Source organism: Antechinus flavipes, chromosome 2 (genome assembly GCF_016432865.1).
Source record: "Antechinus flavipes isolate AdamAnt ecotype Samford, QLD, Australia chromosome 2, AdamAnt_v2, whole genome shotgun sequence".
Classification (NCBI taxonomy): Eukaryota; Metazoa; Chordata; class Mammalia; order Dasyuromorphia; family Dasyuridae; genus Antechinus; species Antechinus flavipes.
In genome coordinates this window covers 555317741-555344789 of record NC_067399.1, presented here as the reverse complement: position 1 = coordinate 555344789, position 27049 = coordinate 555317741, and the positions used below count along the sequence as shown (strand labels likewise).

The window sequence follows — 27049 nt, the reverse complement described above, 5'->3', positions numbered from 1 at the left end:
TTATCTTAGATAATAAAGTAAGGATTGTGAACTTAATTTTTCTAACTTCAAATCCAAATTCTTTCTACGATACCACCTTCCACAAGATATGAAAACTGAGGTTTAGAAAGCTTAATTGAATTGCCCATTATGGTAATATTGTAAAAGATTTATATAGTGCTTTACAAATTTATCAGTTGTCTTTCAAAGCAATCCTGTGAGGATGGTACTATTCCCATTTCATAGTAAACTGAGGTAAATAGAGATTAAATGACTTGACCAAAGCTAATCAGCTAGTAAATGTCCCAGGTCTCACTGGAATTCAGGTCTTGTTCATTCAAGATCCAATGTTCCCTTCTGTAGGTGTCAGAGCTGAATTTCAAAGCCAGATTTTATCAAGTTTAGGGCTCTTTCTACTGTATCACCTAAAGAAATCCAAGACTGAAAGGCAAGAGACTTGACAAACATTAACAGGAACTTCTGGGTCTTTGGGGATTCAATAGGTTTTAGTCCCCTTAGATTAAATGTCTAAATTGTCTATTCCAAATTCTCATTAAAGCATCCCCCCAATCCAATATTGTAAATAAATAATTTGGGGACATTTTCTCCAGCTCACCAGTTCTATCTCCATTAGAGTCTGTAACCAGAAGTCACATTTGTTTGTTTTTAAACAGCAATCCAAGGTAAATTTTCAGAAAGAGGATGTCTTTTTCCGCTCTTATTGTCACTGCACTTTGAGGTACTTTTTGAAGCCCAGCCCCCAGAAATAACCATGGAAACTCGTGACACATTCGGTGCTAAAGTCTTCACTCGCTCCACATCCTTACAATATTGTTTCTCCAAAGCCTGTCCACATGGGCGCACCATCTTGCCATTGGTCCTTCATCATGCCGGTGCCTTCCCTTGTCCAATCAGATGTCTAAGCACGTGCGCCCCCGCGGCTCTCCGCGACTTCTCATTGGCCTGACCTTTCTGATCACGCTCTGCCTGCTCTTCATCACGCGGGGAGGGGCGGTGACAAAGCAATGACTCAGTAGCGGTCTGGCGCCAATCAAGGAGAGGTGGGCCTCCCGGCCAGCCAATGTGAAGGCGCGTGGGTTGGCTCTTTCCTCACCTTCCAGGTCCCAGCTGGGGTTCGGGAGACTTTGTTAAAGCAACAGCAGCTCAGTTCACTGCAGCTCATCTAGAAACCAGCTACTGACCCCGGTATCCTCGAGGCGAGGTAGACTCCCTTGAGAGTGAATTTAGTTACTCGCACTCCGACCCCAACCCCGACTCCTGAAAGGAGCCGCATCTCTGCGTCGCCGCGGGGCGGCGGCGGCTGGAAAGCAGGTGGCCTGTAAGGAGGGACGGAAATGGGGGGTGAAGCAACCGCGGGCACAGCTGCCACGGCAGAGCACGGGGCCGAGGGCCGTGTCAAGAGTCTGGGGCTCGTCTTCGAAGACGAGCAGAAAAGCAGCTACTCGAGCGGCGAGACCGTGGCTGGCCATGTGTTACTGGAGACTACTGAGCCGCTGGCCCTCCGAGCGCTCCGCTTGGAGGCCCGGGGCAGGGCCCGGGCCAGCTGGAATCAGTGCCTCGGACACCACCGGCTCGACGCTTCGGGGTCGTTGGCAGCGGAGGTGGAATACCTTAACATCCGCCAGAGCCTCCGTGAGCCAGCTGCAGGTGAGGGGCCCGCGGTCGTAGAGCAGAGGGGGGCGGGGCAGGGCTCCCGGGAAGTGGGGAAGGTATAGACAAAGTTGGATAAGGGTAGAGGAGAATGAAGTTAAGCTGTTTGAGGGGAGAGGAGGCTGCTAGGGGAATATGGAAAACATGGCGTGGGGGCGGGGGACGAGGGGGGCAACAAGGGAGAAGCAGGGACAGGGGGAAAGAAGTTGAGCTGGGAGTAGAGGAGGGGTCAAATAAATAAATAAATAAATAAGGCCTACTTGGCGGGACTTGGGTGGAAGGGGAGGGGCAGGAGCGGCAATGAAGTGGAATGGGGCCGAGCTGGTGGGGGAGGAGGGGATGGGGGGAAGAGAGGGAAATTAAACCGGGGAGGGGGAGGGGAGGAGGAGGTAAAGGGGCTTGAAGCTTGTTGGAGCAGGGGAGGTGGGAGTAAGGAACGGTGGCAGAAATGGTCGGAGAGGGTGGGGGGACAAGGCAGGAAGATATGGAATTCAGGATTGGGAGATGGAGAACTGGGCAAAGGAGACCTGGCCTGGAGGTGAGATGAGGTGGAAAGGATGTCCTCCTGGAGATGGGAAACAGGTGATCATCAACTATTACTGGGGGCCCATTTAGAGAATCTTTGGGGAGGCAGGAGTGTTAGACAAAGGTAGAGAGTAAAGGACCAGAAAGGGAACCTAATGTCACCAAATTCATTGATGTATAATGACCAGCGGAATAAAATGACCAAAGTGGGGGGGGGGGGAACAACTGGGATAACACTTGATTGCAATCTTCAAGTATTTTAAAGGCTTGCAATTAAGAGTGATTAGACAGGGGAGGAAATATGATGGTTACCAGGTAGTAAAATGGAGAAGAGTAAAGGAAAAGGCTTGGAAGAATGATGTGGAGAGGGTTTTGGAAGGAGGTAGTGATAATGAATGTATAATTAAAAGAGAAGCGTTGTGAAGGAGTTAGGGAGGAGTCCCTGGGATGGAACAAACACCACCTAGAATATTGAGTTCAAAAGAAAAGTTATAAATAAAGGTTAAGTAAGATCCGAAGGACATATTTAGAAGCCAGCAAAGATCAGAAAATATTAGTAAAAGTATTTGTGATGGAGACTACTTAAAGGCTTTGAACAGAAAATATGGAAGCCTTGACTTGTAATCTTGGCCAAATAACTTCACTAAAAGGAATGAGAACCCTAGATTTAGATTTCTTTGATATCTGAAAGATTATCTAGCAAGCCTCAACTTTTACATAAGAAAAAAAAAAAAAAAAAAAAAACTGAGACCAGGATCAATACAGTGTTTTTACCTATTATAACACAGAGTATTAAAGTCAGGATTTAAATTCAGGACTTTTGATTCCAAAGCACTTTAATACACTATGCTTTCTGGCCTTGGAAGGACACTCCAGATAGAACTGATAACTCAAATTATAATTTTTATTTATTGCAAATAAAGCCTTAAAATTACCTTTACAATGAATTTTATTGGATATTTTTTAAAATGTAATTTTTATAAACAGTGTACATAGAAAACACGGACATTGGTTTATCTGAAAATTTAACGAAACTTTTTAAGCTATGTAAATATGAGCAATGATTATTAATGCTATTCCTTTGGATTCTTGATCTCATTGTATGAGTAATAAAATGATCTGAGAACAAGAAAGATAGCTCAAGAGATCATCTAGTTATAAAGCTGTACCCAAATATGAGTTTCATCTATGTCATCCTCTAGAGATGATCTCTTTGCTTCATCAATATTTCTCAGGATGAAAGTTACACTTCTCAAAGGGAGTTGATTGCATTTTTGGATTATTTTAATTGTTAGAGCATTTTTCCTTATTGAAAAGAAACTTGACTCTTTTTTATTTCTACTTTTGGATAAAGTGCCTTAGGTTATCTTTAACTACAGATTGAAATAATAAAATCAGAATTTTTAGCAACTTAATTGTTAGGGTAAGAAAGCTCTTGACAATCCTGTTACTTGATTCAATTCATTAAACATGTATTAAGCCTCTATTATGGGTGAAACACTGGGGGAGATGCAAAAATAAATAAAAGCAAACCACTAGTCTCATGTTGTTGAAGACAGAGCTTCAGCTTTATTTAACCTCAGGGAAATGCAAATATAATTTCATTCCCTGTCATATTTCATACCAGGGAGTCAGGCTTGGCAAACATTTGTGTGTTGCTTAGCAAACATCTCTGTGTAAATGCCTTTGATCAAAGCAGAAAACTTTAATTAGATAAGCAATGAGCACAGTTCATAAATTGATTAATTGTTGAAGATGTGAAACTATAAACATTTGAATAGACAGTAGTTTCATTAAAATTATTGCAACCATTTTATATTTTCCTTTACATTGTTTTTCCTAATTGTATTTTAAACAATTTGAGTCTTGTTTCAAAAGATATATCACATAATTTTAGTTTTCAGTATAAAGAAAGTATCATTAAAATCAGATATGTGTTGTAGTTCAATAGCTCAATCCTGTGTTGCAGGATTTTTCTTGTGTTACTTAAGACTTTGTCAGGTTGGTGAATTAACTTCTCTACCTGTAAAATGTTTTTTTTTTTTTTACATTGCAAGATGCTTTTTAAGTGTATAATGATGTTAAAGAGTATTGTGTGCTTATATCTCTTTAATATCTGTACTCTTAAGATAGTAATTTATGATATCTCTATCAACAAATATGAGTGTGTATAACTTGAAACAGGGTTATCTTTTCAAAGTATTCATTCACTGTATTTGTTGAAGGCATCCACCATTGTCATGGAGTTTTATTCCAGAACCCAATGCATTAAGGATATTCTATATAGTGATGAGTCCTCCAGATAATCTTATTTAAAGATGACATTGCATTGATTTTATCAAGGTCCTAGAAATTTCAATACCTCCTGAATGAGAGCCATGATTTCTTAGAATTTTTCAGTCAACTACACTAGAAAAACCAAGAAAAGAATACCTATTTGTTCAAATATAAACCGTTGTAGAGATAACCAATAGAAATTATCCATTGATAGACTTGTTTAAGGTAGAAATTAGAAATGGATAATGAGCTTGACTCCAAATTCAACAAAAATAGTAAAAAAAGGTAGAACTTCCTTTCAAAAAACCTGCATAATTTTTGTAATAATCCTAAATTCCTCCATGAAAACAAAGGTCCTTCTAAAAAGACCTCTATTTGTTACATGTTTATGAAGTTATATGACAATGAATCACTGAGAATCATTAAAGAATTAAAGTTGAGACTCTCTTAAAGGTCAATAGAGAGGCATGCCACAGGAATGGAATGAGCTGAAATTTATTGTATAGCAAAGAAATTATTGAGGGTGAAGGGAAGGAGTGATGGGAAGTCTATTAGAGAAACAACAAAAATAGCCAATCATATAATGACAGTAAGAGAAAATGGATGGACAGCCTGCTTTCCATTGATCTTTATACAATATCAAGAAATGGGAAGAAGAATTCCAACATGTTGGAGACCCACTGTGATGACATTATAGGAATCCATGGACAAAGGTCATAAAGGATGAGAAGACATGGATTCATTGAAATCTATTGTTGTTGGAGGGAACTTTCAGCATGAATAAGACCTCATACCTTTTGGCATATTGGATGTTGGGGCATAGATTATTGGATAGTCCTATAAGGAAGACTAAGAAGGATCATGACACTGCTCTTAGTTCTTCAATTTATCTGTTGCCTCTTACTCTTCCATGTAAAATTATCATTCTACATGCCTTCTAAGTATAAAAATATTCCAGGATTCTATCCTGATTCCTCTTTTGTCTCTTCTCTCTTCATGGTCTCAGGTCCAGGATGTTCAGTCATATTCTCTATTGCAGATGACTCCCAAATTTCCCTTATTTTTCTCCAAAGCTTGCCTCAAATTACCAACTAACTAACCTACTCAGCATGTCTAGCTCATATTCTCCTTTCTGACATCGGCCCTCATACCATTCTTCCCTCCCCCACCCCTCAAAAAAAAAAAAAAAAAAAAAACAATCAATCTTAACTTCCCTATTATTTCTATGGAGGGTGCCACTATTCTTCCAGTCAAAAATTTCCTCACCTCTTCATATTTACATATGAACACCCTTGTCTCTCTCTCTACTCCTTGTCAAGTCAGGTGCCACATTGTATTTCAGTGACATCTCTTATCTGGCCCTTTCTTTACTCACAATTCACAGTTTAGGGCTTCATCACCTTTCACTTGGACTATTGCATTGTTTTTTTTTTTTGTTTTGTTTGTTTGTTTTTTTTTTTTTTAATAATTCTCCCTTCCTTCATTTTCTTCACTTCCAAACAGTTTTAAAATTTCTCTCCCCAAAGCAGTTTTATCTGTATCACTCACCTACTCAAGAATCCTCATTGGCTTCCTATTGTCTCTAGACAAAAATATAAATTCCTTTTTTTTTTTTTTTTTTGGTGTTAGAAATCCTTCATAATTTACTCCAACCCATCTTTCAAAGTGATTTGATATTTTCTTTTGCATATTTGCCAAACCATTCCCTTTCCTGTACCTAGTACATGACATTCCATTTTTCCTCTCTGCCTTTTCATAGACTGTCATTTATGTCTTCCTGCCTCATTTTGCCTAGCTGATTTCAAAGCTGTACCCGTGTCATTTCTTCTAGAGGTTTTTCCTATCTCCACAATTCTTAGAACTTACTTTGTATTTACCTTGTGTACCTAGAAGAATTTAAGCTCCCTGAGAACAGGGACTTTTTTGTTTTTGTTGTATACCTAGTGTTGAACACAATGTTTGGCACATTATAGATATTCAATAAATATTTGTTTAATTGAATGAATTGGATGACCACCAATTCTATTGTTCATATAAACTAGAATCTTTGCTGTGGGACTTTTACTCTTTTTGTTTTGTTTGTTGACTTCATCGATTTTCTTCAGTTTAATTATCTTTTAAAATTGACTTCCACATCTTTAAATCTATCTGTAAGTCTCTTTCTGAATTTTGTTTCTATTATCACTGACTGCTTCTTGGAAATTTCAAACTGTATTTCCTGTAGATACCCCAAATTCAATATGAACAAACCTTTCTCCCCAAAGCCTATCCTTCTGAATCTCCCTGTTTCTCTTAGCATATTAGCTACTCATGTTTACAGCAATAAATGCTGAATTATTCTCTCTTACCTGCATATCCAATCAGTTACCAAATCATGTCGATCCTACCTCCATAATATTTCTCATGACCCCTTCTTCTTTATTACTACTCTAGTTCAGGCTTTCATAATTTCTCCACCTGGCATAATGCATTGTTTCTTTTTTGGGGGAAGAGGTACCCTTTCAAATCTCTTCCCACTGTTTTCCATCATCCACATAGCTACTGGAGTGATTTTCCTAAAACACAGGTCTAAGGTCATTCCTCTAGTTCAAAGCTTCTTAAAAAAAGCTTCTTAAACTATGGGTCACCATGCCATATGGGGTTGCATAACTGATTGTGGGAATGTGGGAATCACAAAATTGATTTATCATCAATAATTGTTTTTGTGTATATATTTTAAATATCTTTATATCCAGGGTTGCATAAAAATTTCTCAGGCAAAAAGGGGTAATGAGTGAGAAGAGTTTTAAGAAGCCTTGCTCTGGTCAGTAAATTCCATTGGCTTCTTATTTCTTCTAAGATGAAATATAGACTCCTTTGACATTTAAGCCTATTTGCAACCTGACTCCATCTTATCTTGTCAGCCTTATTAGATAATGTATTTTCTTCCATGTCCTCTGTAATTTAGCCAATTGATTGTCTTAATCCTCACTATATTCTAAATTATATCTCCATGCCTTTGGACAGGATTTCCCTGGGCCTAGAATGTACTCCCTTCTTACATTTATTTCCTGGAATCTGATTTCATGGGATCATACCTGTGAGCAGTATCTTTTTCAAAAGATTTTTTTGGGCTCCCAACAACTGCTAATACTTTTATTCCTAAATTTGCCTTTTGTTTCTACTTTTGTGTTCATATTTTTCCCTATTATAATTCCTTTCTTCTTAGAAGGAAGGTACTCTTTTGCCCTTATCTTTAGAGCCCCCAACATATAGCATAATACCTAGCACATAATAAGCATTGAATAAATAAAAAGAGATGTTTTACATTTGTGGTGGAAGTTATATAAGCCATTCATATTTTCTGGTCTGACTTTGTCTTCCTTTTAGAGATTAAAATACATTTATGAGACAACTGCCTAGAGTGAAAAAAAGTGTACTCTCTCATTCATGAACTCAAAGAAAAGGTAACTAGCCAGAAGGGAATATCTAAATTTTAGTTGTTTGCTTACCTACAAAATGAATATGACCTTATTACTGCCAGCTCTCACTTCTTAGTAACTAAGCTAGAGCATCCATGTAAAAGAGCCTGAATACCATTTGGAAGATAATATGATATCCTAAAGGAGATTTACACCTGAAAGTGAAGTCCAGCTGAGTTCTATCATGAACCAACTGTGTGAGATGAGTAATACTTCTAGGTTTCAGTTTCTTCATTTCTTGAATACAGGAATTGGACTAGGTGATCTCTAGGATTGTTTCTATGTTCTAAAATAACATATATTATTTTATTATATATGTTATATATATGATTATCTTATTATATATAAAATCATATATATATTTTGGGGAAAGATTACCATGTAACATTCACTATTTCTTTACTCCCCAAGTTTTCCAAAGAATTCACAGAGCAGACAAAGCAAGAATTTATTTTCATTAACTTATTGACTTAAAATTAAAATTGTCATGTGTGTATCTTCTTGTGCATTTAAGAAAAAAATTAATAATGAAAAAGTTTTTCTTTACTACCTTCAGTTTTCAGATAGAATTTTAACAGATGTTTAGTTAAAAAAAACTTTAAAAAGAAGTTATATTAGAAACTGATTTTATATATAGTTTGGTGTCTTTTTAAGATATATTCATATATTAAATTTAATAAGGTAGTAACATCTCAGTTTTTGTCTCCTTGTACTCCTGAGCATTTTGTATCTCATAAAAAGGTAAAATTTTTACTTTCTCAGGTAATAAACTTTTTATCTTTAGTAGCAAAAGAAATTTCAAAGGTAGCAGAACTTGTTTGTGACAAGAAAATTTTTTGATTTTATATTAGAATGACTTAAAATATCTATAAACATCTAATTTTTAAATAATTTTTATAGGTGAAGGCATCATTTTATTACAACCTGGAAAACATGAATTTCCATTTAGCTTTCAACTCCCATCTGAGTAAGTAAAGCCTGTCTAAATTTTGGTTCTTTCCCTATAAAATAATTAGACTATAGCTAGCAAGAATCTTTGTCTCTTACATTTACATTTTTATTCATCAAATAAGCATTTTCTGTTTGCTTTTTCTCAGAAGTGAAAATATACTGACAAAGCAATATTATTAAAGATTATTTTATATTTAATGTAAGATAAGAAAATTGCCATGGATTGGCCATGGAGTTCAGAAAACCCACTTTTGAGTTCTTCTAATTACCTACTGGTTATATGATCATTTACAATCTTTCATTTGCCCAGCCAGTCTTCTTAAGACTATTGTGTATAAACAGTATACCATCAAGCCACACTTTGGTTTTCCCAATAAAGATGAACTGGCATGTCCAGATAGCCCTGCATCTTCTCTTTGCTGATTCCATTGCCCCACACCCCTGCATCTCCTACCCGTCAACCTCATGTAAAACAAACTTGTAAATTAATTCTATGCACAATTAATTTTTTAGTTTTATTTTTCATTTATGAAAGTGTTTAGAGATATAAAATTTCTCAGTATTGTTTTAGCTGCATCCAATGAATTTTGATATATTGTCTCATATGTCTTTTTCTTTGGTGAAATTTTCTATTTCTTTAATTGTTTTTATAACCATCAATTCTTTAGAATTATGTTACTCTTCAATTACTTTTTAATATTTATCAAACTATAATGTATGGTATTTATTTCAGGCCTTTGGTAACATCATTCACTGGAAAGTATGGCAGTATTCAGTACTCTGTGAGAGCAATCTTGGAACGTCCTGTGGTACCCGACCAAAGTATAAAAAGAGAACTCCAGGTTATTAGTCATATTGATATCAACACACCAGCTTTATTAGTAAGAAAATTTTTTTAATTATAACTACACAAAATATTTTAAACTAAGATTTAGCCAATTTGGTGACGATATGACCTGTCACTTTCTGACTATTTAAAGAGTATAATTTTGTAACCCATAAGCATTCACCATAAATAGATGATCTTAGGCTGGGCAAATTATGATTTGTGTAAATGTGTTAATACTATTGATTATATCCTTGCTGTTCAGAATTTCTTTTGCCAAAAAGTTATGCAAGCTTGAAATGCATTAATAAAGCTTAATAATAATAATGCACAAGCATAAAGTAGTTACTTTTACCAGAGCAACTATATTCATAGGGCTGTAGTGTCCTAAGCTCTTCAATAATAGTAGGTTGAGAAACAGTAATTATAGTAAAGTATTAATCATGCTTAGCCTGTTATTTAAGCTCTGGCCATTATGCTGTGTATCCTTCCATTTTGCATGTCATTTTCTAACATTAAGTAAGTGCACACAGCTGCTGCAGAGAGCCTTTCAGTTATCATTTCCTTATGACAGATTTGGCCACATTAAAGCATTGAACTTCTAATAATCACTAGAAATACTGTAGAATGATAAGGAAGATCAGACTATAAGTAACAACAGAATAGGCAAGATGGGAGCTAATGAGCTAGATTCTTTTATCTAAACCCATATTATCAAAATAATATAAAATTATACCTTGCACTTTCATGATAGCTAGTAAGACCTAATGGTTCTACATTTAAATATGAATGAATGATTTTTTTACTTCATAGAAAATGCTAGATAATTTAAACTTTCTATCATAATATGACTATGATGTATTTTTAGTATCAAGATTATTTTACTACTCTTAGGGATTCTGTTAATTTAAAGATGAGGAAAAGAAGTTAAGATTTGATATGCAGTCACTATAAAAGTAAATATAAAGCTTGTCTTGATAATTTTTAGGTAGTTGTAAGACTCTTTCTGTTATATACAATGAACTAGTCGATAGCAGAGCCAGTGAGTCACTGTGAGATGCTTTACTAAAGATATGATTTCCCTTGATCATACTGCAGTCTACATAGATCACAAAATAATCAGAGGTAGCAGACTAGCAATAGGACAATCCAATTATTAAAAGTCACATATCCTTGACTTCAGTGTATTAACTGTACAGGTTTCTTATAAGTGAGAAATATATTTTATTAACTTTAATAACCCCTTAATGGAAATTTTACATAAATAGTTTCAAGGAAGGATTCTTAACCTGGGGTATGTGACCTTTTTTTTTTTTTTTTTTTTTAATTGGGCGAGGGAGAAAGGAAAGAGAAATGAGCATATGTAGAAATCTTAATGATATGCTAAGCATGTGCTAGAGCTACATTAATCTGTATTTCTCTGTGTTTCATTTCCTTTGTAATCCTTTATATTTTATATATTTAAAAACATTCTGAAAAGGAACCCAAATTTCACAAGATTGATAAAGGCAAATGTGGAGGGGGTATCCCTGAACCCCTTCCCCTCAAAAAAAGATTAAGAACTAATGCTTTACAATCCATTTGATAGATAATAGGGGAAAAAATGACAGATACTCTTTACATGCCTCACTCCATGGCTTTGGCTACAAACATCTTAAAAGAAACCATCTTTTTATTTAACAATAAAGCTTAGCTGTAGTACCTTTGTAAACTGATGGCAGTGTCTAGTGCCATAGCTTCCTGATTATTACAGAAAATAATAATGATGTGTTTAGACCCTCAAAACTCTAAAAAAAAGCTATTTATATTACTGTATAATTGATAGACAATTTTAGTTAAGAAAGGAAAGCCTATGATTTCATATTTCTCAGCTAAAAATTGATAATGCCCAAATGTCTGAGAATCCGATTGTATGTTATTACATCTTGTTCTCCTCACTCATACTCAATTGTTGACAAAGTCTTGAGGTTATTTTTGTTTATGAATTATTTTTAAATTAATTATCTTTTAAGTTAATATGTTGTTTACACAAATGAACTTTTTAAATATTGTATGGTTACTAAAAATTATGTTCACAGGATAAATGCTTGCATAGAGTGATTGTCATTATATTAATGTGAATCTTAACATCAGTTGAGGAAATGGGGGTGGAATCTCATCTTATTTTTCAAGAAAGGAAATAAGATCCAGCAGAGTATGATTGCACTACTGCATATTATCATGTACTACATATATCTTAAGCAGTTTACAGGTGAAAGGAACAAAACAAAAAGAGAACTTGTGGTGAATTAACTAGTTTTTCTAGCTGTCTTTTAAATGCTTCAGAGGAAACATGATTTAATTGATTTGGGTACATCTTTCACCAGAGCAGATTTAAATCTCTTCAGTTTGTAGATTATCATAAAGATAATGGTCCTTTGACCATTCTCCTCGTGATACCCTTAGACCACACAAATATATTTGCTTCACTGGTCTTTCCATTTTGGTAGGAATTGCCAAGATTTGTGCTCATGAACATAATCTTAGAACACAGGATCAATACTATGCCCATGAAAAAATATTAAATAGATCTTATGTCCTATTTAATATATCATAGTCTATATTACAAGTGAACATAAATGTGAGAGTTTTTTAGTAAGTGTTTTGCATTTTTAGGAAAATTGTCTTCTATTATTTTTAATGAAAATTCTTGTTGTATTTTACATTAAGACACCTGTATTGAAAAGTCATGAGAAAATGGTTGGCTGTTGGTTTTTCACTTCTGGCCCAGTCTCATTGAGTGCCAAAATTGAGAGAAAGGGATATTGTAATGGTAAGGAAAAAAAATTTTTTTCATCTTTTAAATGTCCAGGTAGAAAACTGATCAGCATTTAATTAACTTAGAAATAGTTTTAAAAAGATGGAATGACAATTTAGTTCAATTCCATTATTAATTTCCATTATTAAGGAAATTAAAGAAAAGATCTGATAAATACTGGTATCAGTACTATTTGTGTAGCTTTTCATACCTGTATAAAACACTATTAATGACACCTTTATTTTGTAAATGCATGAATGGGCTCCAGTAAAGTTTAGCCACAAAAAGTCAGACTTAATTATTCTGAAATATCTTAATTGCCAAGAAAATATATAATGATATATTTCAATACTGAATTAAATTCACATAAATTTAAATATAATTATCCATGTTGCTCATATGTTTTTGGTATATGAGTATTATATCTTGAATGTTGGATTCTATAAACAATTTGGTAGTATTACTTCTTTTTCCTGTGACTCTTCCTTTTTTTTTTCTTTTTCTTTTTTTTTGGTAGTATTAAGTTTAAAGATCCTTCTACTTTTTATACTTTTGAAATAACTTAGGATAAGGACTCATATTTTAACAACATTTTTATTTCTTAGACACTATTGAATAAAATTGGTGATGTTTTATAATATATTAATGATAGAACTAAATCCTGTATTTGTATGCAAATAAAGATGTTAATAATTAAACAACTTTGTAACTACACAATAGCTGTAAAATCAAAATAGTGAGCTTCCACTTGTCTTAGATTTGCGATTTTAGTTTAATGCCTTTTTTCTTAATTTTTAAGGGTGATATTGAATAACTAAGACCAGTGTTTAATTCATGTTCATCATTGATAATAAATTGATAGTCAAGTACTTATCATATATTAGTGTTGGGCTATTTCTGTGAAACCACAATTATGTCAATAATTTACATTTTGTTATTTCCTTTCATTAGGTGAAGCCATACCAATCTATGCAGAAATTGAAAATTATTCATCTCGTCTAATTGTTCCCAAAGCTGCCATTTTTCAAACCCAGACTTATTTGGCCAGTGGAAAAACCAAGACTTTTCGTCAAATGGTTGCCAATGTTCGAGGAAATCATATTGCTTCTGGAAGCACAGATACATGGAATGGCAAGACTTTGAAAATTCCACCTGTTATACCATCCATCCTTGATTGCTGTATTATCAGAGTAGATTATTCCTTAGCTGTACGTATGTTTTTAGTGAAAATTAAAGTACATAGACTAGCGTAATAAATGAGGTTATATTAATGTATATTTGTCCAGAAATCAATATCTGTATAGAAGAAAGTTTCATTTTATTCCAATTTTATAGCAAATTATAGAGTATGCAAGTTTGAATTTTACTATTAGGTGTTCACAGATATTATAGGCAAAGTTGAAGGATGAGGTACTAATTAGGCATGTGGAAAACTAATGTATCTCAGGTGATACTTTTTGTATTAACCATAAAACCCGTAACAAAATTAAAACCTTAAGACTTTTTAATGATACATCTATTACATTTCCTTATTATGTTGCATGTCTTAAAAATTTGGGGTTCTGTAACTTTTACATTACATTTCATATTTTTTAAAAAATACAAAAGTAATTGTTTTGAGAAGAGTAAATCTATATTGATATTTATTATGATTTCTGACCTAACTTTGTTGCATGTTTTGTTTTGAATTTCTGGCATATAGGTATATATTCACATTCCTGGTGCTAAAAAATTGATGCTAGAGTTGCCGCTGGTAATTGGCACTATTCCATACAATGGTTTTGGGAGTAGAAACTCTAGTGTTGTTAGTCAGTTTGGTGTGGACATGAGCTGGTTGACATTGACACTGCCAGAACATCCTGAAGGTAATTACTGTATTTATTAATTTTATAATTTTAAAAAATTAGAACCATACTTTCAGAGATGGCAGGTATTTAGTAGAGATGTCCTAAGGACAGAGTATAACAGCCTATGCTCATTTCCCTTCGTTCATTTCCCTTCTTGATAGGGTTATTGTATTAGGATTCAAAGTTTCATGAACCAGAGGACCTTTAAGGTGGTCATCCAGTTCAACCTCTCTAATTTGTAAAATGATCAGACAGATACTAAGCAATAGAACTAGAATTTCAAAACCAGTTCTTCTTATTCCTATTAGACATCTCCAACTGGATGTTTGAAAGGCATTTCAAATGCAGCATTTCCTAAGCATAATAGTTTATCTTCCTTGTAGCTCTTTCCTCCACCCAGTTTCTTAGTCATCGAATTTCACAACTTAGGAATTGTCCTGTATGTTGTTTCACACCTTTTCTTCATTTACATGGCCATCACAACCCTTTAGGCTGTCATCACCTCTTGTCTGGATCATCCAGTATAATAACCTACTGGTAGGATTTTTATACCTTAAATGATGGATGGGAAGCTTTTCTTCATTCCTATTGTTATGAATGTTCTCTCATTATCCTTAAATTATCTATTTATGCATTGTGTTCCTTCAGGAGAATGTAAGTACTTTGAGGTCAGGGGAAGTTTTCATTTTGTCTTGTGATATACACAGTACCTTTTGATTAAGTACTTAATATTTATTAGATTGGATTGAAAAAAATAAATTGTGTTTGGACTCTTCTGAGTCCAAAATTTTTATTCAACTACATAAGATTGGGGAGACATAGTTAGAAATTACTTCTTACTATAAAGACTATAAGTTGATATTGAATCTAAAGTTAATGAGAGCATTGGCTACTCTTCTTTTAAAAGAATCAGGAGTAGAGTGGTTAGTCTCATTTTACTCTTCCTAATCACATCACATCTGGAGTATTATCTTCAGTTTTGGTTGATATATTTAAGAAGAGCATTGACAATATCTAGAAAGGATAACTAGAATAATAAGAGCACTGAAACCCTGCCCTGTTAGAATTGGACAGAAGAGAAGAGGATATTTTTAACTTGAGAAAAGCTTAATAAGAAAAGTGACATCTCTCTGCAAGTAAGTAAAAGGTTATCTAAATAAATTTTTGTTTTGGTTAGCACCAAAAGGGAACTTTAAGCAAATAGATATTACACAGTTTCATTCATTACAAGAAAAAGACATTTTGACAAGTAGAGCTGCTCAAAAGTAGAATAGGTTGCCTTAGGACAGAATCAGTTTCTAATAGATCAGTAAACCGTTTTCCTGTACAAGTAGAGATGTTTCTTCCAACTAAGGCTCTGTGATTTTTATAATAATTATAGCTTATATCTCTAAAGAAGTACTTTTAAAACTGGATTGACAAAACCATTCTTGAGAAATAATACAAGAAGCACTTCATTTTTCTCTATAAGGAAATCGAAACTAAAAGAGATAGTTGACTTAATTATCCAAAGTCTTACAGCTTTCTGGAATAATCCAAATTCCTTTTCTTTAGACAACTAATAAGTCACAAATCTGAAATAAAGCATAGAAATGCCAGCCAAATGCTATTAATGATATAAAATAATAGTAATGTAAGGACACTTTTACATAATATAGATGTTCCCTTTATTTTTTAAAGATAGAATATATAATTTGACCATGCTTGAGAGAGTTATTGTTAAAAGTCTAAAATTATGTATATAATATGCCCCTCATTTATAATATGTGATCATGGGCAAATCACTTACTGTTAAAAGTATTTTCTGAAACCTTGTGAAGTTGTTGGCAACAGAGAAAATATAATTTGCATTGGTAAGAGAATTTCTTCCCTGTCAGGTTGCTATAGCTGTGAAATCTCAAGACTCAGTTTGGGGGGGAGGGGTGCACGGGAATATTCAAAATTAGAAATCCAGAAGTTGTACCACAAAAAGTAAATGGTCAAAGGCCCTGAACAAAGAGTTCCTAAAGGAACTACAAATTATTAACAATCTGTAAAAGAATACTCCAATAAGAGAATTTCAATTTAAAACTTTGAGGTATCTCTTCATGACCTTCAAGTGGCAAAGGTGAAATAGTTATATTAGTGCATTGTTGGAGCTGTGAATCAGTTAATTTATTTGGAAAGCAGTTCAGAATTATATCAGTATTCTCACCCAAAAGATTTTGCTGTTAGGCTCATACTATTGGGGGGCCAAGAAGAAAGTCACCATGTCCTAGAATAGAAAAAATTCTTTTATAGAGGTCCATAAATGTGGTATATATTGCACATATTTTTTGCAGTTTTTTTCTATATGTTAATGTTTTGCTGATTTTTTTCTCTCTTTTTAAAAACTACTTTATTACATAGCATCACACTCTAAGAGGAGAAAGAGAGGAATATTGGGAGAAATTTGGTGAAAAATCACTTATTTTTTAACATGTTCAAAGTAATCTTGGCTAAAAAATAGTCTGTTAAGTTTCTTGATTTACTCCTGGCACTAAGATCTTATTGATTAAAGAACAGTGCATTGCACAAAATCTTATTCTATCCATTATATTTGAAGATTCATTTTATAAATAGTAATTTGTACAGTATTATGAAACTAAAAATTGCTACCAGAAAAAAGTGACTTTGAATTAAAAAAAAAATACAAGTCAAATTATGGATGATTCAGTATACTTTTTTCCTGGAGTTTTAATTTTCTTAATGTTTTTTTTTTCAAACTAATATGGTAGATTTAGGATTTTCCTTGTATAAATCTGTAACTAAAGGTACAGCAAGGAAATTTAATAGTAATAATAAATGTTGAATGGAATGGGCAGTAGTAACTAACTATCAACTGCTTTTATAGGAGCATAGAAATTATGCATGTAATATGTTATTAAATTTTTAGATTTGGGTACTTTTCTATTGCAGCACCACCAAATTATGCTGATGTGGTATCAGAAGAAGAATTTTCTAGACACATTCCTCCCTATCCTCAGCCAACTGATTGTCAGGAAGAAATATGCTGCCCTCTTTTTGCTTACATACAAGAATTCCGATTTCAGCCTCCACCTCTTTATTCAGAGGTAAAGTATATATGTTTCAATTAGTTTCTCATTCTCAAATAATAAACATATTATCCTTCATAAATATTAATGTTGTAGACCTATTATTAAGAGATTATTTTAAAGATTTTCTGATAGTGATTATGTTTGCCTTGATATACATTTACACTATCTTGTACTATTTCCTTATGGGCAACAATATGTATTTATAAGATGATTAAGGTTAATTAAAGTCAGTCTGACCATTTAAAAAAAAAAAAGTTTCCCTCATGGGGATATTGTATTCAAAACTTTGGTTCCAGATTTAAAGCACCTTAGTTAAAAGCCACTGATACACTGTTATAAATATACATAAACTACAAAATTGTTCTAAAATCAGATGTTAAAAATCTTATTACATCTTTCTTCTTCAGGTTGATCCACATCCTGGTGATATGGAAGAGACTCAAATTGTTTCATTTATGCTATGACTATTTCAAAAACTGCTGTGCAGTCATGATCAGATTAGATCATGAAATCTTTCCTGCTGCCTTTGTTGAGAAGGGCTATAGAAATAGGGGAATTTAGCTTGCAATATCAGTTTTGAACATAGAAGCTAAAGAATGTAGAAGATGGAAAAAGTGGACGCTTGATATGGACAAGTTTGCAAGAGGGCCCTATGGGATTGAGCATATGAATATCACTGAATGGAACTGTATGTACAGATGAAGGTGGAGTAAGTGAAGGAAAAGAACATTTGAGGAGGCCACAAAGAAAGTGCTATATACATAATGGAAACACAAGATGAATGTTTTAAGAGATTGTTTTCATTTCACTTTTACACAATCTAAAATTTTTGGGGTTTCTATAAATAATAAATCAGAAACTTTTTTGTAGATCATAAACAAGGAAAAGTATATATGTATATATACATATATAAGTAGAAAATGATTGAATATAAAATTTAAAAGAACCTTCTCTACCAGTTCAAGGCTTTGTTGTTTTAATTGCTGAAAAGGATTATATTTTTTTTTTATTCATCATGTTAATTAGACCAATGAAGTAGTACAATTTAATTTGGCCAATGTTATTTGAAAATGCAGTTCATAAGTAGTAATTTATTTATACAGTATTATGAAACTAAAAATTGTTCTGCGAGGAGGAGTGGATTGACTTTAGAATTTAAAGGGAATATAGAATACAATTCAAATTTTGAATGACTTCAGCATACTTTGTTATCCTGAAGTTTTAGTTTTCTTATTGGTTTTCTCAAACTAACATAGTGGATTTAGGATTTTTCTTGTTTTATATTTCTGTAACTAAAGGCATAGCAAGAAACTTTAGGAGTTTCTTGTAGATTTGATTTATATTCAACAATTTTTCTTAAGACTACCTCTTTAGGAGTTGTAGTTACCTGCTGAGAGGTTATATACCTGAGGCCAAAAGTTGTAATGAAGCTTCTATTATTTACAGTATCAGATTCTATGTTTTGAAATGGACTGTTAAACTATTTAAAGACTAAAGTAAAATGAAGGTTAATATGTATACAAATGCATAATATGTAAAAACATATATGTAAATACATACATATAGTTAGATATAAGCAAGAAAGTAATATGTAAATGCCATACTTTCCTGAGAAGAGGAAGAAATCCTCTCTGAAAAAAGTTAGCTTAACTCTACATCAGAATGACAGTGACTATTTTTCTAATGTTCCCATTCTTCAGTAAATTCTACCTAAACTGTTTTTTTTTTTTTAATTTGGTGCAATATTTTATTATGTCACTTAACCTCAGGACATTCAAATCATCATAACTATGTTGCTGCTAAAAGTTCATGCAGATCCCCTCCGTACCCTTATTATCAAAGTTAAGAATCTTTATAGTTTAAGTACACTCTGTATGGCAAATTGATGATCAGGTACTAAATTTCAGAAAGATATAGGACACTCCTATCATTTATTTTTCTGATATATCAGGTGTTAGATTTAAATTTGAAGTAACAGAGTGTTTGTTTTCTATGTCATAAGGGTTTTGACTCGTCAGACCTTGGTGCTTTCCATAATCATTAACTACAATTAAAATAGAAACTTAATAAAGTTTAAATTATTTTCTATTTAAAAATCATAATCATTAAAACATCAGGGATTTTTCTATTCATATCATATATATTTTTTCTTTGTTCAGAACATACCTCTTAATTATTTGAATTTTATAAGCACTTCTTTTAAGCCACTGTTTAAAGTCACACTATAAAATTGCACTACTTGAACTGTTAACTATCTAAATAATACAACCTTTGAGTTGTTATTAATATTTTAGGAAAATCGCATCTTCAAATAGTCCTTGTTTTGAAAATTGGTAATTTGCATGCTTATAAAAAAAGATTGAGTTTTTCTATAATGCCAAAACAGTTACTGTTTGGTTGAGAAATATTCTAAATCAAACTCCCAAGTACAGTTAAATTGGTTCTTTGGATTCACTTGACAGAATTAAGCATTTATTTAAACTTATTGTTTTGACACTCTAAAAAAGAAAAAATCATGTAATGCACATATCATCAGTAAACAGTGATTTTAAAGCACAAGAAAAACAGTGGAAAAATGAATGCAATTGCCTAATTCGATACAGCTGACTTTAACTTATTGTATAGTATAAGACCATAAAATATTCACCTTAAGAAAAATATTTGTCCAATTTAGAAAATCATAAAGGTGTTAATGGCTTTGGACATTTACCTCAATATCGCTGTGGTACCAAGAATATTCATTGAAGACTAAATGTGCTGCTCAGATGTGCTTGGCTTTCACATCTCTGTGGCTCTTATTTTGTTTTGCAAATGAACTGTGGCCTTAGAATTGTTTGCTTTAAAAATAATAATTAAAGTGGAAAATGTGTCTTGGCACATGCAACCTTTACAGGGCAAAAATCTTAATGCTTTCCTGTTTTGCACAATAAGCAAGAGGGTTTTTTGTTTTGTTTTTCCTTAAATGAGCTGTGAAATAGTTTTTCAATTCAAAAAAGAAAAGCTGTTACAATATATTAACCCACAGTTTAAAAAAAAAAAAAGATTGTATTTTATATTCAAGTATGAACCCTATGGGTTCCTTTTGTTAATAAAAAAAAATGTTACAATGCACTCTGCTTGTCCTTTTTTCCAAAAAAAAAAAAAAACTTATTAACTCTTCTAATAATTGAATATAATTTTGATTATATGTTAGGTTCAGCATTTGTGTAATGAAATAATACGATATTATTTAAAGTTTGTAGTTGGAGATAAGAAACTGGCACAATTTTGTCATTTGTTAAAACCAAACAGAGGAAGGTATTTTTACATTAAATTATGAAAGAATCACATCTCACTTTAGCACATTAAGACAACATCAATAGCGACTATAATCATTTTAATGAAATAATTTTTCTAGAGTACTCTTCTTAAATGTCACTATAGTCCATGATTAGCCTTCAGTTCCTTAAAGTAGTTAATTCATCTTTCCTTTAGTTTTGTTGAAAAGTGAAGAATTAATTATGATTTTTATGTATGTTATGTAAAATGTTTTTTGCTTTTGAAAGGAAAATATGTTTTTTAGCTTTGATATCCATAACCCTTATTTACTCCTAACTTGTTTCCTCCAGACTTGAAAATGTTGCTGGTTTCACAATAAATTACAGTTTCCTATCCTTAAATCTGGGCAAAAATTTTAGCTTGATAATTCAAATGATAGCTATAATGTAGAATTGGACGCTTAAGTAGAATCCATTAGAAGAGAAGACGTTTTCCAATTGAAGATTTTTCTCCATTCAGCTGCCAAAATCTTAACTTCTTTCAAATAACAGGAGTTATGAACTACAGCATTTACATTTATTAATTACAGTTTCAGTGAAAGATGCAGTCTCCTCCCTACTCCAAATTTGAAAAATTCAGTTTTTGGCCCTTTGCTTTATATTAGAGAATTCTGAATTTTTTCTCTTGTGGGGAGTTTACAGTACTTTTTTGTGAAATTTGGGCATTTGGTCATAGGTTCTGTGTTATCTGCTGTCATTGCCTGTGACTGCTACAAAATTCTCAATTCCTATTTAATTTCTTATACCCACCCATGATATATCAAAACTGCCATAAGAAAAGTTGTGATGTGGAAAAGATAATTGTGCATCATAATGATATCTTCAGAGAAGTAGATTAGTGGTTATTAAATAGACTGCTATTGTTTTCTCATAGTACCACCATCCTCCCAAAACAAGCCAGTGCCAGCATTTATTTTTTTTTGTTAGACAACATGGTGAAATGCAAAGCTCCTTGGTCAAGGATTTGACATTTAACTTCTAATATTCAATTTGGTTTTGATTAGTTGTGTGACTTTTAAGATCAATCTCCCTATAATGAGTGAACTAAACTAGATTAGCTCCCAAGTTCTATGATCCTGTGAAAATAAAATCGGCTATAGGTAAAACCTAAATAAATGTAAGATTTTCTTGTTCAAATGTAGTTTGTCTGACTTTATGATTCCATTTGGGGTTTTCTTAGCAAAGATACTGGAGGGGTTTACCATTTCTTTCTCCATCTCATTTTGTACATGAGGAAACTTAAGTGACTTACTCAGGGCCACACAGCTAGTAAAAATCTGAAGCCAGATTTGAACTCAGAAAGATGAATCTTCTTTACTCCAGCTTTAGTAATCTATGCACCATGTCACCCAGCTGTCCCTAAGACTAATATTTTACTTAAATGTCATGTTTAGTTAAATATTTAAAGGACATGAACATATATGTTTAGGTATGTTGTATTTATATTCAGATTCAAAACTACAATCTTAAAAAAGAACTGTGCTTTGGGGAACCATAGTCTATCTGGTCCTGTAGATTTCTACTTGTTGGAGCAGTTTCGGTGGTTAAAGTACAGTTACAAGAGTTTTGTAAATGCTTAATGATTATGAGGGAGACCAGACAGGTGCTTTAAGTATCATGTTACCACCTCTAACTGGAAAAAACTCAAAATGTATTGTAGTAATATTGGGTCAGTAATATTATCATGGGAGAAAGAATAAATTATAGTCAAGAGTTAAAGCTGCATAGTTGCAATAGTCTTGACAATATTGATGATGATAACAGTTGAGTAATTATACATAGTTGCATATGAAGACTTACCCAATAACAAATTTGGGAAAGCTAGAACATATTTTTTCTGTATAATTTTATATGCTTTTAAAAGATTTTATGTATTGGGGTGGGGGATAGGAAAAAAAAAAAAAAGCAAAACAGCCTAAGCCAATCAGAAGATAAAGTAAATGATAGTAAAAAGCCTCTTTTTTACAGAGGAAAAAGTTTTTTTTTTTTCCTCAACTTTTCTCTTTAATTTAACTATCTCATCCTTTTACATAAATACAAAACCTTCAATTAAGGTAAACTTGTAGCTGGTTGATGTTTACTTTATCTTAGCCAACAAAATTTGAAAATAATGTTGATAGACCCTTCACTGAGATTGTTAAAGCATGTCATATAAATATACTCTTGTTTTAAAACTAATTTCTCCCAAAAGATTTTTTCCTTTGTTGAAACCAGTTGCATTGAAGGTGAGCTAAGAATCATCATCTTGAACCTCACCTGTACTGCCATGCCACCACCAAAAAAAAAAAAAAAAGAATTTTTTTAAGCTTTTTATTTACAAAACATATGTATGGGTAATTTTTCAATATTGACCCTTATAGAACTTTCTGTTCCAAATTTTTCTCTCCTTCCACCCACCCTCTCCCCTAGAGAGCAGGTAATCCAATACATGTTAAATATATTAAAATATATGTTAAAACCAATATTATGTATACATATTTATACAGTTATCTTGGTGCACAAGAAAAATCGGATCAGGAAGGGAGAAAAACCTGAGAAAGAAAACAAAATGCAAGCAAACATCAACAGAAAGAGTGGAAATGCTATGTTGTGGTCCACTCTCAATTCCCACAGTCCTCTCTCTGGTTCTCTTCATCACTTAACAATTGGAATTGAAAACCTCAAGAATTTCAACTTAAGTTCCTATCTCTGCTATATATTACCTATATAACCTTGGCAAAAGCACAATTTTTCTGCTCAATATCTTTCTCTGTAAAATGAGAAGATTACGTTGATTTCTAAGGTCTAGCCCTTAATTCACAGTAAGTATAGAATTACAATTACCTTCATCACAGATAATATTTACCAATCACCACCAACAAATTAGTTTTAGGTAGACACTGAAGGATTTTTGGAAAAATTACTGAATTTCAGTTCAGAAGATGAGATGTGGAGACAACTTTTTAAACTTAATATACTGTGTGAACACTTCATCTCCCTAATATCTTTCATCTTTAAAAAAAAAAAAAAAAGTGTGTGTGAGAGAAAACTTTCATCAGAAAATTTTTTAATTATAAAATTCAGTGTTTATACAAATGTTAAATATAAATATTAAAATTAATAATATAATATTTATTAATATCCTCCTAAGTCATCTGTGTTTGACAGAGTATGTTAAGTTTTAAAAGTTGTAAAATGTCTGCCTAAACCTAACTTCTTGATGGTGATTGGTAAATATTATCTGTGATGAAGGTGATTAATTTATGTGGAGTTTATTCATCTCAGAATCATAGACTTAAAAACTGGGTTTAATAGTGCAACTCTATCTGTGAAGATGAAAAAATTGAGACCTAGAAAAGTTTAATGACATGTCTAAAATCATATCTATTAAGGGTGAGAACCTTTATCTGAACCAGATCCTCTGATTCAAGATACATCCTTCCACTGCATTTGTCTTCCCAATACTTTTGGATTTCAGAAATTTCCCCTGAAAGGATATAGGCTACATTTGAAGGAAATGTTAATAGAAAATAAATAAAATGAGATTGTTAAAAAAAAATAAAATCCACAAACTGGGTAATTGAGCAAAATATTTTGCAAGGGCCAATAAATTTGAAAGCTTGACTTGCGGGAGTAGGTAGATCCATTTGAATATATTACCTGAAATAATATGAAGAATTATTATAAATATGAAGAGGAATTTAATTATAATTTCATTAATATAGGAAAATCTCAATAAGTATTCCCAATGGGTTTCACCTCATTAGAGGTCTTCAAACAAAGACTAAATGACAATTTGCAATATAGATTATGTAAGGGATTCATAATTCAAGCACAATATTGAATCATACAACCTCAAACCTTGCTTTTATCCATTTGAAATCATACTATTTTCTAATATCTAGGAAACTGAAAAGGAAAATGAATAAAGAATACAAGCAAGGAGTACATTCAATAACAAAAGGAAAAGACATTTAAAGATTCTGAAATCTATATGCCAATATATCATGTTGTCATGACACTAAGCTCCTAGATTTTCAATAGAAGCTTAACTTTTGCTGTTTGCAGTTCCCCTACAATTACCTACTAAAACTGTCAATTAGTGAAATTTACTCATTAAGGTTATTCAGTTCAATTCCAATAGACTTGTGATGAAGAGGGTTATCTGCATTCAGAAAGAGGAATGTGGGATCTGAATATGGAACACAACATAGTATTTCACCTTTGTTCTTTGGGGTTTTTTTCTTATTTTTTCCCTTTTTGATCTGAATTTTCTGCAGCATGATAAATGTGGAAATATGTATAGAAGAATTATACATGTTAACATATATTGGATTACTTGCTATCCAGGGGAAGGAGATAGAGGGGAAGAGAGGGAAGAAAATTTGGAACCTAAGATTTTTTAAGGGTGAATGTTGAAAACTCTTTGCATGGATTTTGAAAATAGAAAGCTATTATTTTATTTTTTGCTGAGGCAATTGGGGTTAAGTATCTTGCCCAGGGTCACCAGTTAGGAAGTGAAGTGTCTGAGACCAGAATTAAACTCAGCTCCTCCTGACTTCAGGGCTGGTGCTCTTTCCACTGTGCCACCTAGCTGTCCCGAAAGCTATTATTTAAAAAAAAATTTACTCATTAGCTATCATCAGATACTTAAGGAGAAATAATGTGGAAATGAATATAACTTTTTTCCCTTATCCTACTTAAATGATGTGCATGATTAAGAAAATAGATAAAACATTCAACAAAAATATCGACAACCTTATTTTCCACAAGCTACAATGGTGAACAAGCATCAAAAGATGACCTCTGGGTATAGTAGTTTTTTAACTGTTCCCATGGTGAGCACAGACTCGATTTGTCATTGCAGTTTTGCTGGGTTTTGCAGAAGGATTTTTTTTAAAGCCTTATTCTCATAATATTTTTATTTGTTTTTATGCTCTATTTGGGGAATGATCTTTGAGTTTCCTATTCTTAAGAACTAAAATTCAGAATTCTATGTCAAAAGATGATTTTGAAACTGTTTGTGCAGTAAATATACTTACTGTATTCTATAGCAACATCTTTATGTTCATCATTCAGAACTTAGTGACTTGTACATAGTAGGCACTTGATGATTATTTGTCAAATTGGCATATTTATTAAATCATCATGTTGGTAGAATTGATACTTATGTATTGTTTTGACTATAAAAACTTTTATTTTTTTTTTACATTATTTATTGAAGCAAACTTCATTTTGTTACATTCAGCCATTGTTCTAGCCTGTCAAGATCTCTTTGGATCTTTATTTTGTCATTTAGTATGTTAACTATTCCTCCCAGATTAAAATCATGTGCACATTTAATGCATATGCCATCCATTCTTTTATCTACCTTATTGATAAAACTAAAATTTTATTTTTATTTCAGTTTCAAATTCTTTCTCCCTCCAGGAAAGAGATAGAATATTCATTATGCATATGAAGTCATATAAAACATTTCCACATTTGCCACATTCTGGAGGAAAAAAAGGAAAAAAAAAAAAAAAAAGCAAAGAAAAAAAAAAAAAAAACTTCAACATACTTTCTGGGCCCATCAGTTCTCCTATCTGGAGGTTAATAGCATTTTTCATAATCAGGCCTTTGGAATTGTAGTAAATCATTGAACTGATGATAGTTACTAAGTCTTTCACAGGTGATTATAATATTGCTGTTCCTGTGGATATTGTTCTCATATTTCTACTCACTTCACTTTGCATCACTTCATAGACATCTTCCCAGATTTTTCTGAAAACTTCCTATATCATCTCTTATAGCACAATAGTATTTCTTCAAATTTATATACCATAATTTGTTCATCCCTTCCCCAACTGTACATTTCCTAAGTTTACTCAGTTGTTGTTGAAGTGTCTTTTTTCCCCATATAATAGTATTTTATTTTTCTCAATTACATGTAAAGATAGTTTTTGACATTCACTTTTATAAGATTTTGGATTCCAAATTTTTCTCTTTCCTTCCTTCCCTTCCTTCACCCTTCCCCAATACAACAAGCAATCCAATATGTGCCATCATATTAATCATTTTTCCACATTAGTCATGTAACAGAAGAATCAGAACAAAAGGGAAAAACCATGAGAAAGAAGAGGATAAAAAAGTAAAATTATGTTTTGATCTGCATTCAGACTCCGTAGTTCTTTCTCTAAATGTGGATAGTATTTTCCATCATGAGTCTTTTGGAATTGTCTTGGGTCATTTTATTGTTCATAGGAGTTGAATTTATTACTATATGTCATCATACAATGTTGCTGTCACTAGTATACAATATTCTCCTGGTTCTGTTCATTTTACTCAGCATCAGTTTATTTA

The 27049-nt window shown here is 32.6% G+C and overlaps 1 protein-coding gene across 1 annotated transcript; it reads left to right on the top strand.

Annotated features, from left to right (window-relative positions):
• Positions 1-757: 757 nt before the first annotated feature.
• Positions 758-20522, top strand: ARRDC4 (arrestin domain containing 4). The gene is made up of 8 exons (XM_051981029.1): positions 758-1647; positions 8814-8880; positions 9598-9745; positions 12400-12502; positions 13439-13695; positions 14190-14352; positions 17272-17426; positions 17819-20522. The coding sequence occupies exons 1-8, from the start codon at positions 1335-1337 to the stop codon at positions 17873-17875; spliced, it is 1263 nt and encodes a 420-aa protein (XP_051836989.1). The 5' UTR covers positions 758-1334; the 3' UTR covers positions 17876-20522.
• The last annotated feature ends 6527 nt before the right edge of the window (positions 20523-27049 follow it).